The sequence below is a fragment of the Colobus angolensis genome, unplaced genomic scaffold (genome assembly GCF_000951035.1).
Source record: "Colobus angolensis palliatus isolate OR3802 unplaced genomic scaffold, Cang.pa_1.0 Scaffold140, whole genome shotgun sequence".
Lineage (NCBI taxonomy): Eukaryota > Metazoa > Chordata > Mammalia > Primates > Cercopithecidae > Colobus > Colobus angolensis.
Window position 1 is genome coordinate 150,195 of NW_012114489.1, and position 15,016 is coordinate 165,210.

The 15,016-nt window shown below is 39.5% G+C and overlaps 1 protein-coding gene across 1 annotated transcript in view; it reads left to right on the forward strand.

Annotated features, from left to right (window-relative positions):
• Positions 1–15,016, forward strand: part of PHEX (phosphate regulating endopeptidase homolog, X-linked) — a gene marked incomplete at its 5' end in the record, with an annotated part of 182,031 nt that overhangs the window by 149,169 nt on the left and 17,846 nt on the right. Inside the window, 4 exons of the mRNA XM_011935153.1 lie at positions 4,154–4,221; positions 6,720–6,850; positions 11,520–11,585; positions 12,584–12,688. Coding sequence (XP_011790543.1) covers positions 4,154–4,221; positions 6,720–6,850; positions 11,520–11,585; positions 12,584–12,688 — 370 coding nt within the window. The remainder of the gene's footprint in view (positions 1–4,153; positions 4,222–6,719; positions 6,851–11,519; positions 11,586–12,583; positions 12,689–15,016) is intronic.

Here is a 15,016-nt window from a genome sequence, read left to right on the forward strand (position 1 = left end):
AAAATAAGTATAAATATATATTTATATTTCTAAAAAATTAAAGGTTTAGGATATTCTTTACGTTCCCTTCAAACTAAAAAAGTCCTAGAATTCTTTGATTCTGCTTATTGTTGACAATTTAACTGAGCTTCTATTACCGTGGTTATATAGCTGGAGATTAGGAAATAGTCTGGTTAGATTTTTGGAGTTATTTATTAAGTGATTTGTTTATTGGGTCTGTGAGCATGATTTTCTGATATAAAAGCTAAGATCTTCAAAACATAGGAGTTAATGTTAGTGTCTATTTGTTTGTACCTTAGGCTAGGTCATAGTTAATACTTGAGTGTGAAAGAGAATTTTTTTTTCCTAAAGACTTCTTTCTTTGTCCTCATCCACTTAATGAATAGCTATTATGTATCATTTGGGTACTCAGCATTGGGAATATGAAGATGCTAAAGACATGGGAGTCACGGTCCAGTGAGATGGCTTCCCATACGTTCATCTATTCTGTATTAATAAATAGCCTCCAGAAACAAGGGAGTGGGTATCCTTTCTGCTCACAGTGCTCAGCTTAGTCCTCACCTGAGTGTTGAGTCTGATTATGAGGCATGAACAAGTTGAATTATTTCCAGAGGAGAGAATCAAGACTGTAAATGGTTGAAGACAATGTTTCTCAAAGTGTGTGTTCCATGAAATAGTAAGAGAGGTAAGTCATCCTCCCCTTCCCTCAGTTTTGGGGAATCATAATAATTATCACTATAAAAGTTTCCTAGAAGCTCTGCAAGAAAGAAACCTATTTAGATGTGTTTAATACAACTACCTTTTTGGTACCCATTAACTGTCCCCACTTCTGACCCCAGCCCCCCACCACCCTTCCCAGACTCTGGTAACCATCCTTCGAAATGTAGAGGTTCCCAAACTCCCCTACGTTTTGGGAAATGCTGATCTAGAATTCATGACTGAAGAATAAGAGTTGAAAGAAATTAATAACACTTGAAGGGGAACCTCATTAACTGTCTGCATATTTTTGAAGGAAAGTTAAGGTGGTAGAATGACTTATTATATTCAGGAGATTCAGCAGGTGTTCAGTTACAGGCTACACTAGACCAACAGATGGAAGCCATAGAAAAGACATTTCAGATCAGTATTATGGAGAGCTATTATGTTTAGACCCGCCCAAAGAGGGAATGGGTTACCTTAGAAGGGGATGAGCTCTTGGTCATTGGAAATACCTAAGCAGAGTATTATAACCATCTGAATGGGCTTTTCTAAAGGGGGCCCATTCCTCTAGTAAGAAGTTGGACCAACCATTTGAACGGGTTTTTCTAGAGGGGCCCCATTTCTGTAGTAGGAAGTTGGAGTAGACGACCTCTAAGCCATTTCCAACTCAGAAATTTTTATGAATTTATGATTCAGGCATAGGGCAACCCTTTCTTGATAACAGTGTGAGATCATGGTTAATCTAGACAGCAGAATAGTTGTTTTGTTGTTGACAGCAAATCTGTGTGCGTATGTTAAACCCACTGAGTAATAAGAACAAAAGAGAAACTGAGTAGGTAGTAAAACTGGTGTCTTCTCTATTTTATTTTTGGAAGACTAGATCTTCAATGCAAGAAATCTTCCAGTTTCTGGCCAGCCAGTCACGGTTGCATTTTAAAAGGGAGAGTTTATTTTTTTATGCTTATTTATTTATTTATTTATTTATGAGATGGAGTTTTGCTCTTGTTGCCCAGGCTGGAATGCAATGGCGTGATCTCACTGCAACCTCCGCCTCCTGGGTTCAAGCGATTCTCCTGCCTCAGTCTCCCAAGTAACTGGGATTACAGGCATGCACCACCATGCCCGGCTAATAGACACGGGGTTTCTCCATGTTGGTCAGGCTGGTCTCGAACTCCCGACCCCAGGTAATCCGCCCGTCTCAGCCTCCCGAAGTGCTGGGATTACAGGCGTGAGCCACCACACCTGGCCAATGACATGCTAAGTTAAATACTCTTCATTGATAAAATAGAGGACATGAATCTAATATTATGAAATATTATTATTGTCAGGCTTAGTCATGTAAAATTACTTTTTCTTTGTCTCTTGTCCAAAGGATTGTGATTAAGTAACTGAGAATTGAAACTTACAATGATTCAATCATTTTCTGAATTCTCTATTACCTTTTGCAAATAGGAAGCTTGTTGGAGCAGCCCCTCTTAAAGGACATTCATTGCACAGCAATTTCTATAAGCTTCCATTGTTCATGCCTTCAATTCATCCAGTCGACAGCATTGACTGAGGGTTGTAGAGGACCAAGTACTTATTCTCAGAGCTGAGAGACCTGGAAAAACTAAATGTTGCAATCTGCACACTGATAGCTACTGCCTCAAAAATTAACACTATGTAAAATTACAAGTTTGTCCCACACTGCTATGATGGCTCTATGATTGAAATGCATAATTTCACTCTTACTTCTTTAATGAAGGTTTGCAATGATGGAAAAACAGTAGGAAGCATTTTTTTTCAAATGCAAATTACCTTACAGGAAAGAAATAACAAAGGAAAGAATTACCACCAAGGGGAAAAATTAAATCTTACACCACTTCCTTGGGTGTAGTTGAGACAAACAATTAGCATGGTAAGGATCATTATGTCCTGTAATAACATGCCACTTTAAAAATTTCCATTCCTTCCAGTTATGGGTCCTGTCTATTTGCTGGGTGACTTTGATGTTGCGTGTCAGGAACTAACTGTGAGATATTTTTAACATTATTGCAAATCTCATGAAGAATCTTCACAATAAGGATTCTAAGTGGTGTGTAATTCTCATCCACAGGTTAAATGACTAAATTAAGATACATATAGATCTGTCACTTGCATGAGATGGTAAAGTTAACTAATTAATTAGTTAAATCATTGTTACTTTCTTACTCTGCACAAAGTATAGGGGATTTAGCAATGAACAAGTAGATAAGGGAGTGGCCTCAATAGAACTTATATTTGAGAGAGAAAATCCCAGGCACATATATGGAAACCCCATTATTGATTTCTTCATATATTCTTAATATGCTTTGCTATGTAACAAAGCACCACCAAGCAACCATTTATTAGCTCATGATTCTGTAATTTGGGCAGGACTGAGTTGAGACAGCTGGTCTCTGCTTTGTATGGTGCTGGCCGGGGTCACTTAATGAGGGCTGGAGGAACTAAGGCGACTTCACTCACCTGTCTGTGCCCCAGTTGGGCTGACTCTTGTGGCTGGGGCATGGCAGGGCCTCTCTCTCTTCCTTTGGAGTCTCTCAACTTCTGGGGTTTCTGACTTTCTTCATTTGGCCTCATTCCCTCTAGCTGGGTAGTTGAACTTCTTTGCAGGTGACTTCCAAGAAGGTGGAAAATGGAAGCTATTTTCTTAAGGCCTAGACCCAGAAGTCATACCTGACCCCTTCCACTGCATTCTGTTGGTCATAGCAAGCCCTAAGGCCAGTCCAAATTTAAGCAGAGGGAAATAGATTGCCTCTTGATGGGAGGAGGGGATATGTGCATTCAGGGGTAGGTAGAATTGTTGGTGGTGCCTTTTATAGATAATCTACCACATGCTTCTTCCGAGGTGAAGAGAAATAAAGTGGCACCTTTTTCAAATCTTTGCTCTTCAGTTGTCATCTTGTCTACAACAGAAAGAGGAACGTGACTACCTTTGAAAATAGAGTGATCCCTTTTAATCTCTACTCTGTTCCTTTTTTTATGACTACATTTGGAAAACAATTTAACTTCTAAGATTATAGTGACTTCTCAGCAAGTTTCCAGATAAAAAATAAATTATATATTTACTGACAGGATCTTTTCTGCCCCGTTTTAGGTGTTCATAAATATATAGCTACAGCAGATATAAAATCATAGAAATCTTAAGGCTGAAAGGGACTTTAGAAATCATATATTTCACATCCCTAATTTCACAGAGTAGGGCACTAAGGTTCATATGTGGTCATAATGACAATGTTAGAATTTATATTTTCTTTGTCTATTTCAGTTGGAAGGTATGTTTAGATTTTTTACAGCTTTTGGGTATGGTTATTAGATTGTTATTACCATGGTGACTAGAAAGCAGTTTATCTTGGCTTTCCATTGAAAAAATTAAAGGATTATGCTCTGAGATTCATGCTTGTAATTGTCTCCAAATTATGTATTTATGCCATAGATCTCTGAGTTATGGTGCTATAGGAGTAATTGTTGGACATGAATTTACACATGGATTTGATAATAATGGTAAGTACTGGTTCATTTTCTAAGCTGCTGCTTTTATAATAATGTTGACTATATGAATGTTAATTGTTATGATTGTCTTTGCATAGCAGCAGCATCATAGCTTGAAGATCATCCAAAGCAATATGATTGCTGATTGAAAACTTTTCCTCATGTCTTGCTGTGATGGCTTGCAATAAATAAACAATTGTTCCCATTGGTGATTGGGGTAGACTTTAAAAAGCAGCCTTGTAATTTCAATAAAATTAGCTTTGCATTTAGATCAGGATTGCTGTAGCTGCCACAATAGTTACAGGGATTGATTTATAGCTTCTCCCTTTGTCATTTATTCATTGTCTTGAGGTATTCTCCCTGGAGGAGCAAGCTCTGCTCCAACGACGATTATACATGCTGCCAAGTTAGGACTTGTTGAGTTAGGACTCTGGAGCTTGTCTGACTGGTTCCCTTTTACGATTTCGAAAATTACGCAGTGCTTAATCTCTATTTTTCTCTACACTGGCTTATATTCTGATTATTATTATTATTATCCTTATTGAGACGGACTCTAGCTCTGTCGCCAGGCTGGAGTGCAGTGGCGCGAGCTTGGCTCACTGCAACCTCAGCCTCCCGGGTTCAAGCGATTCTCCTGCCTCAGCTTCCCGAGTAGCTGGGATTACAGGCATGTGCCACTATGCCCAGCTAATTTTTTGTATTTTTAGTAGAGACAGGGTTTCACCTGTTGGCCAGGATGGTCTCGATCTCCTGACCTCGTGATCTGCCCACCTAGGCTTCCCAAAGTGTTGGGATTACAGGTGTGAGCTACCACGCCCAGCCTATTCTGATTATTTTAAAGTCTATACTTTCCTAATAATCCATGTAATAGCATATACTTTGTATCCTGATGACATTTAAACAAAAGGAAAAAGCAGAATATGACATAAACTAAAGAAATGGCTTCCTTTGAGAGTCCTCATCATTGTTAATCAGCACTCTTCTCCTTTTAACTTTGGAGTATTATTGGAAGGCCACATGAAATCTCTGAAACTTATGGATTAGTAGCAAATGACTATCACATCCACACCCACACAATGATTTACAGGCAGTCTCAGGAACCAGCTGCCCTAAGGCAACGTTATATAGAAGGGGACCTCTTTCTTCCATCCTTGTAGTATCTCTAACATCCTTTCCTGGATGCCTACCCCAGGGCCAGAGACCCTCTGGCTCTTCTAGAAAAGTCTTCCTGTACTCCCACTAGCCCTTCCTTAATCACCTAGATTTTTTGCTCCCCTGGTCTTCCCTTCTCTGTTAAAATGTGGCTGACTTGTAGTTATCTGACTCTGCAGAGCTAGACTTTCTGCCTTTGGGTGTTTGGTTTATCTGAGATGAGAGTCTTAGCTAAGAAACAAAAGCTAATAGTCATTTCTTCATTCTGGGCCTCTTGATAGGAAATTTAAGTACAGTTCCTCCCCAGAACCTTCTGGAGAACTTCTGGAGTCTTTCTCAAAGGACTGAATCTAATGGTGGCAATTTCACTCTGTAACCAATGCTTAGAACAGTGCATTGCACATATAAGTACGTGCCCGGTACCTATTTAATGATTGGTTGGTTAGTGGGTAGAGGACAGTGACTCCATACTATCCTAGGGGGTGGTGTTAGTAGTATGTAGCCTTGCTGAAGAGTTTTGGATTGTTCCAATTAACAGCTTTACTTAGGGGACTTTTTTGTAAGCTGTGTAATAAAATTTAAACGATGCCTCTGATTCTCATAGTAACCTTGAATATAGAAGACAGTCTAGCAGCATCCAAATTTTGTTTCAAAGGATGTAGAGAAAATGAAGAGTGAGCACATAGCAAGAAAGCATGTATAATCTTTCTTCCCGTTATGTTTTGGAGATTTTCATTCTTATTCCAAGTTTTCTTTTTAGAGCAATCTTCCTTGTCTAAGCAGGACAGATGGGTCTTCTATCCACACTAGTGGCTGTGGAATGATTCATAACAGAGATTTTATGTGTCTTTCGGCTCCTGGCAACTTGGAGGAAATAGGTTCTTATAGGGCTGAGTCAGGGTCTATGATCGCACAGTATGGATGACTCACTGGGGCTATTCCTATGGACCGTTTGGAATTTCACTGGTAGTAATGCTCTGATTGCCTCCATGGGCTTTCTGAATGAAGCCATTTTATTTCATAATCCAGTGAACATTTTGGGTCAAATCAGGTGAAGGCACAGAATCCAAGATTGGATAAGACTAGTATATGTAATAAATTGATGAATCTCATTTTTAAGGTGCTTTTTGTTCCTTAGAAGGAAAGCACTTCTTCGATTGTCTTTATCCTTTTCACCCTTTTTACAATTAACCTGTGACATTGGAGAGAATGCAGGAGCTGATCTCAGGAAGAGTGTTCCCTGCTGTTATGACTGTTTTTTGAAGGCTTGTCGAGGTGAGGGAAAGGGAAGATGAATTTACTTTCCATAAATAACACAAATGTCTTCGAACATTTTTTTTTTTTTTTTTTTTTGCTAGGTAGAAAATATGATAAAAATGGAAACCTGGATCCTTGGTGGTCTACTGAATCAGAAGAAAAGTTTAAGGAAAAAACAAAGTGCATGATTAACCAGTATAGCAACTATTATTGGAAGAAAGCTGGCTTAAATGTGAGTACAACTGTGGCTAAGGGGGCACCTTGTGGTTCATTTTTCCTCATTTGGACATTAGCTTGTTTTAAACCATTGGTTCTCAAAGCGTATTTACGAGATCAACAGCATCTGTCTTCCCTGGGAACATTCTTGAGTCCTACCCCATACCTACTGAATCAGAATCTTTGGGGTTGGGGCCTGGTCATCCCTTAACCAGGCATGAACTTTGTCCTGATATATTGCTAGGGCTGGAAAAATACCTGAATCCTTGCTATGGCTCAAATCTATTATACTTGTAGATGAATTTAGGTAAAAATGCATGTGCTTCTCTTAAAGGGAATGTTTATAAACACTGACTTGGTTCTCCTGGTTCTTAAACCATGCTCAGCCCAAGTGAGACCACTGCGCATTCAGGCAGAGAAACCAGAGTCAGTAACCTTGAATGGTGTCTAGCTCTTTTATCAGTGTCCTGGACAGCCATTTCTCTACCTATATATTTTTAAATATCTACAACTGTGACATGAGAAGACCTAAAATGGATGCTTCTATGTATCTCCATATAGTACAGGGGTTATCATACTGTCAAAATTTATCTGGAGTATATGTTGCTTCAAGAAAAGCATAGCAGAAAAGGGTTCTAGAGTCAGACATGGGTTCAAATCTAGGTTCAACTAGTTTTATGAACTTGGGCAAGTTACTTAATGTTCCTGAGTCTCAGCATCTTCATCTGTGAAATGGTCAATGTTTCTGAACTCATTGATTTGTTGTAAGAATTAAATGAGCAAAGCAATGCGAAACACTAGCACAAGGCCTGACACAAAGCAAGTGATCAGTGAAAGATAGTTAATATTCCTGATCCTTTGTGACATGCTCATTAGTACCTTATCCCAGGAAAAAACAAAGCCAAAGATTTTTGAGTTAAACCCCCTCCCCCAAAAATAGAACAGTTTTCTTGGGGGAAGGGAATTTATATTTCCTTTTGATTATTATATACAGGCATGAAGATGAAACTTTTCACTTAATTGAAACAAATGTATTCCCATACTAGCCCTGAGAGATATAGATATTATTAAGTGTACAGGTTTTACATATGAGGTTCAAAGAAATTAAACTGAGGTTCAAAGGGATTAAAACCCATGTTAGAGTCTAGATTAGAGTTTATGTCTGTACGACTCCAAAGTCCATACTCCTTCCCCTACATCATGCTCAGGTTCTTATTTTAAATTCATTTTATATCTGGGTGATGTGTGGGTGGACTGCTCTTTACCATTCATTTTGGCCAAAGTGTCAGAGATTGAAACTTAATTCTGACAAATGTGTACCTTTGTCACAAGGACGATAGAAAGGGCATGCCTGTCTTAGCATAAATCCACTTAACCATCAGAAAACAGCTTCAGTTTCATTCCCACAGGAGAGTACGTGGCTTCCTTTGTGGATATAAGGGCCATGCTTTATTTTTCTGGCTTCATTTATAGGAGCCATTCCTTTGTGCCTAAATCTTGCTTTGTAATGAACTCGGGGGAGCTCAGATGGGGCACTACAGATGCAGACCGTCAGCAGCTGTTGAGTCTTTTGTTGTTGTTGTTCCTTTTTGTAGCTGTTGAGTCTTGAGAGTCCAACCTAGGGCCATGTGGTCTACTGAGGCAGACCAGAGTTCAAGGAGCCAGAGGGATGAGTCTGCTCCAAAAGGCTCTATTTTAGATATAAAGCTTAGACTGAATGGCTGGGCATAGTGACTCATGCCTGTATTCTAAACACTTTGGAAGGCCAAGGTGGGAGGATCACTTGAACCAAGGAGTTTGATACCAGCCTGGGCAACATACGGAGACCCCGTCTCTACAGAAAATTTTTTAAAAAATCAGCTGGGTGTAGTGGTGCATGCCTGTAGTCTCAGCTACTCAGGAGGCTGAAGTGGAAGAATTGCTTGAACCCTATAGTGAGATATGATCAAACCACTGCACTCTAGTCTGGGTGACAGAGAGAGACAGACCCTGTCGCAAAACACACACACACACACACACACACACACAAACCTCAGAGTAAAAGGAAGGAGATTAAATTTAAGCAGGAGTGGATACAATCATAATCTTCAAGAGCCAAGAGGAATTAGGACTTGAGAAAGTAAAATATTAGGAAGCAAAGGCTCTGGAGACAGAAGACTGCTTGGGTTTGAATCCCAGTGACATGCGAGCAGTTTACTTCATCACTCTGACTTAGGTTCACTAGAAGCAGAGCCCAAGAAGGGGTTCCTTAGGTCATTGATTTTTTTTTTGAGACAGTGTCTCGCTGTGTCACCCAGGCTGGAGTGCAGTGGTGTGATCTCGGTTCACTGCAACCTCTGCCTCCCTGGTTCAAGCGATTCTTCTGCCTCAGCCTTCCCAGTAGCTGGGATTACAGGCACCAGCCACCACGCCTGGCTAATTTTTGTATTTTTAGTAGATACGGCGTTTCCCCGTGTTGGCCAGGCTGGTCTCGAACCGCTGACCTCAGGCAATCTGCACGCCTCAGCCTCCCAAAGTGCTGGGATTACAGGTGTGAGCCACTGCACCCAGCCTAGGTCAGTGATTTATTCAGAAAGTAGTTTCAGGAAAAACCTATAATGGAATCAGGGAAACCTGTTGGTTTCAGGAAATGTTTAGCCTCACCCTGATTCCACAGAGGATTCTGGAGCACGAAGTGCACCACAGAAATTGTTCAGCCCAGGTACTGGGCTGTTTAAACTGCACATCAGTCAATTACTGGAAGGTGGGTTATAACCTTCCAGCAGTCTCCAGATGAGGTGACTTCCACAAGCTAAGGCTGATCTGGCTGTTAGCAGTTGTGGGAATGGGTGTACAGTTTAGGTAGAAAAGGGGATCTGGTGGGATATTGACATCTGCTACACACTCTGAGCTTTAGATCCTCATTTGTTGAGCAAGGATGGTGGTAATTAGCACTTACCTCATAGGATTGTGGATAACAAAGAATATACATAAAGCAGGAATGATAGCTTTTGTATACTGAAGCTAGGAGGGTCCTGAGTGATTACAGTGAATAATATTTTCCAAAGATTTATTTTTATTCCTTGATATTGCTTGATACCTGGGTGACTGGGCTAGCTAAAAAGTAAAGAGTTGGTAAGATCCATGGCTTGAAAGTTTCAAGCAAGGTATGTTAGTTTTCTGCTGCTTGCTATAACAAGTTACTATAAACTTAGTAGCTTTAAAGAACATAAATTTAATTTATTAGCATACAGTTCTGTATGTCAGAAGTCTGACATGGATCTCAATGGCCTAAAACCAAAGTGTCAGCAGGGCCACATTCCTTTCTAGAGGTTGTAGGGGAGTATCTGTTTCCTTGCCTTTTCTAGCTTTTAGAGGCTGCCCACATTCCTTAGCTCATGGCCCCTTCCTTTTTCAAAGCCAGCAATGGCCAGTGGAGTCTTCTCATGTTGCATCACTCTGACACTCTGTCTCCTGCCTCCCTTTTCCTCTTGTAAGGACTTTTGTAATTACACTGGGTCCACCTGGACAATCCAGGATAAAGTCTGCGTCTCAAGATCCTTAACTTAATCACCTCATGTAAGTCTCCTTTGCCATGCTTTATTTTTCCAGCTTCATTTTGTAGGGACCATTCCTCTGTGCTTGAATCTTTCTTTGCAGTGAATAAGGTAACATATTCACAGATTCCAGGGATTAGGATGCAGATATCTTTGGGAGGCCATTATTCTGCCTATTACACGAGAGTTGAAAGACTTTTCTGTAAAGGGCCAGAGAGTAAAAAATTTAGGCTTTGTGGAGCGTATGGTCTTGTTACAATATTTAATTCTGCCACTGTAGCAAGAGAGCAACTATAGACAATACATATATGAGTGGGCATGACTGTGTCCCAATAAAACTTGATTTAGGAACACCAAAATTTGAATTTCATATAATTTTCATGTGCCACAAAATATTCTTCTTCTTTTGATTTTTCCCCAGTTGTTGAAGTAGGTGAAATCCGATCTTACCTTGCAGCCTGTACAAAAACAAGAAGCAGGTTGGATTTGGCTTGTGGGCTGTATTAGTTTAGAGTATTTCTGTCCTAGCTCATTTAAAGTTTTAAGAAACAATCTTGAATATTTGGAATAATTTCTTTGCCATGCTTGGCTGGTTGTCATACATCTTGCAGACCTCAACCTTGTGATCTGCACTCCTCCTGTTTGATTTTTGTTCCCTGGGAGAACCACTTTCCTTTTAATTTTTCATGGAAATTGCTGAAGGTAAAATGATGATAGTTGGTCTATGAAATCTTGTTCCTGTGTCGATGGTAAAGTTTTGGAAACACAGGCACAATGAGAAGAATACTGAAATTATGTGAGTTAATCAGAGAAAGTTACCTGTGTATTGACATTCCTATTTTTTCCCATTAAACCAGAGTCACTCAGAATATTGTTAACATTGTATTGGAGCTGGCTAGATTGGTTAGAATGAAGAGGTAGGTGACAAAGAAGTGTGTAGCATAATAAAATAGAAAGTATTATATTCAGGAGCACCTTGCTGAGGATAGTGGGCCACCTTACAATATATTATGCCTACCTCTGATTTATTGGATGTGATTTTTCTCTTTACAATATGATACTTTTCTTGCTATAATACTGATGCCCCTTGCTGAATGATAGTTGAGCATGAAACACTCATTTTTTTGTTTCCTTTTTTCTTTCTGTTAGGTCAAGGGGAAGAGGACCCTGGGAGAAAATATTGCTGATAATGGAGGCCTGCGGGAAGCTTTTAGGGTATGCACTGCTACATTTGCTGTGGTTCTAAAAATCAAGCCATAAAACACCATATGGGTGTCCCTCAGTTCATACCGCAGCCATGTTCTTGAGGAGTTAGATATTATGGAATTTCTGTAAATAGAAGTGTGTCTCCCCATTGACCCTATTATATAAATAGAACTATATTTCTTTCTTTTTGGGGTGTAAAGTCACCCTAAAGAATAATATTTATTAAGAATCATGTATTTAAAGAATAGCTTTTGGAAAATCCATTCACCATCAGATCGAAGCGTGCTACAGCAATCTCCTTGGGGCTAGGTTCATTTGTTTTCCTGAGTACAGGTGTTTCTGTAATCCTCCTGTAAATTTCTCTGAAAACATCAAACTTCGAAATTATGACCAGAGGGCAGTGGTTCTCATATACTGGGCCAGGTGACAGTTCATAATAACGTTTTCATCATCCACTAGTTTGTGGTCAAATAAGAAGCATAAGGATAATGCAGAAAGATTTCATAAAGCTAAATGCATTCAATTTAATGACCAGACTGTTATTCCCAGTTATATCCTTCCTATATTCTAGTTGAAATATACTTTATTTTATAAAATGAGGGCACTAGAAGATGACAGTTTTTCTCTTACGTGTTAAAATGAAAAAAGGTGATATGCAGACCCCAAAATGTATTGCCATGGGGCCTTGCCATTGTATTAGATTTGTTTGTCCCCTGGTAGGAAGAGAAAGAACAGCTTGTTTTCCCCAAGAGTTGTTTAATATCTGAATGCTTTGGTCCAGCTGCTTTGGCATACATTGAGCATAAGGCCTTTCTGCAGGTGTACCTGCCTCACTGGTAAGCAATAGGACATGGACTTGTGTTTCCAGGTGTTCCTTTTCTTAAAGAAAATTTTGACATGATGCATTTTGCATGTGGCAGGAGTAGATATTTACTATTCCTATGCTAGATGAGAAAAGAGAAAAACCCACCATTGCAGAGACTCATCTCTTCTTCGTCTCTCACCAGGCTTACAGGAAATGGATAAATGACAGAAGGCAGGGAGTTGAGGAACCTCTTCTACCAGGCATCACATTCACCAACAACCAGCTCTTCTTCCTGAGTTACGCTCATGTGAGTAGACTGAGGAATGGGCATCAGGGATGAGATGCAGGACTTGAGTTTGCTCCCTTGATCAAATATTTCAAAAAGGTTAATGGTATGACTTTGATTTTTAGCAAAAGTTTTATCTTGCTGATTATTTTTAGGGTAAATCTCACCTTCTTAATGTTCTATAGTGCATAATTAACTGATTGAATCAAGGTGTATTGGTATTTTTTAAATCAAATGAGTTACTAGCCCTGTGGTAATTCATTTGATGGTTCCTCAATGTATCTTGATTTCTTAATGTGTTTGATACTATTTGTAACCATTTCTAATAACTTGTTCTTTGGCTTTCACGGGCCTGCCCTTTCCTATATTGCTTCTCCTTTGCCTCATTTCCTGACTTTATGCCACCACTCTCAGCCTGTGGGGGACCCTCAGGGTCATGTTCCCAACTGTCTAATGCATATGCAGAGACCTCTAGAGCTGAAAAAGAACAAAGGCAAGGAGAGTCATGTCACTCTTTTGTGAGTTTAATAGGCTCTTGGAGCAGAAATTGAAAGGAAGATGTGCATGAAATACAGCACAATTCTGAGTTTGAGTCTCTGGCTAATGAGGCACGTGCCAAATCTTTATTAGTTATTACACTGGTTCATGTCATAAACATGCAGGCAACCTTTTCAAAGAAGTCAGGGATCGGTCAATAAAGGTTTTCTAATGAATGGCCTCACAGTGGGCAAATGTGTATGTGTATGCTCAAAGCTAGACAAAAATTTTCATCAGTACAACCTTTTGTTCCTAAGTCTTTGCTTTCACTGCTAAGTAAGCTTATTCTCACACAAGTCTTTGCTCAAAGCTAGACAAAAATTTTCATCGTACAACCTTTTGTTCCTAAGTCTTTGCTTTCACTGCTAAGGAAGCTCATTCTCACACAAGTCCTCTATAATTCACTTTGGTCAAAGGATTCTTGCTTGCCTGGGTCTTTTATTTCTTAAAGCTAATATAAAAAAACTAAATAAATTATTTAGCATCCTAATGTCAACAAACTCTAGTCAACAACATGACCTTTTAGTCTTCCTGTATCTATCATCTCATCCCATATTTAGATTTTCCTGGTTAGAAAGCCTGGATTCTTAGGTCTTATTTGATGCATCTGTCCTCATTTTTATAACCTGTATTCCAGAAGCCAGATGTTTCATACTTTTAAAAAAATTATACTTTAAGTTTTGGGGTACACGTGCAGAACGTGCACTTTTGTTACATAGGTATACATGTGCCATGGTGGTTTGCTGCACCCATCAACCCGTCACCTATATTAGGTATGTCACCTACATTAGGTATTTCTCCTAATGCTATGCCTCTTCTAGCCCCCAACCCTCCAACAGGCCCTAGTGTGTGATGTTCCCCTCCCTGTGTCCATGTGTTTTCATTGTTCAGCTACCACTCATGAGTGAGAACATGCGGGGTTTGGTTTTCTGTTCTTGTGATCATTTGCTGAGAATGATGGTTTCCAGCTTCATCCATGTCCCTGCAAAGAACATGAACTCATTCTTTGTTATGGCTACATAGTATTCCATGGTGTATATGTGCCACATTTTCTTTATCCAGTCTGTCATTGATGGACATTTGGGTTGGTGCCAAGTTTTTGCTATTGTGAACAGTGCTGCCATAAACATACGGGTACGTGGCATCTTTACAGTAGAATGATTTAAAATCCTTTGGCTATATACCCAGTAATGGGATTGCTGGGTCAAATGGGATTGCTGGGTCAAATGAGATTGCTGGTTCTAGATCCTTGAGGAATTGCCATACTGTCTTCCACAATGGTTGAACTAATTTACACTCCCACCAACAGTGTAAAAGCATTCCTATTTCTTTACATCCTCTCCAGCATCTGTTGTTTCCTGACTTTTTCTAATAGGCATGAGGTGGTATCTCATAGTGGTTTTGATTTGCATTTCTCTAATGGCCAGTGATAATGAGCATTTTCCCATATGTTTGTTGGCTGCATAAATGTCTTCTTTTGAGAAGTGTCTGTTCATATCCTTTGCCCACTTTTTGATGGGGTTCTTCGTTTTTTTCTTGTAAATTTGTTTCAGTTCTTTGTAGATTCTGGATATTAGCCCTTTGTCAAATGGATAGATTGCAAAAATTTTCTCCCATTCTGTAGGGTGCCTCTTCACTCTGGTGATAGTTTCTTCGACTGTGCAGAAGTTCTTTAGTTTAATTAGATTCCATTTGTCAATTTTGGTTTTTGTTGCCATTGCTTTTGGTGTTTTGGACATGAAGTCTTTGCCCAAGCCTCTGTTCTGAATGGTATTGCCCAGGTTTTCTTCTAGGATTTTTGTGGCTTTAGGT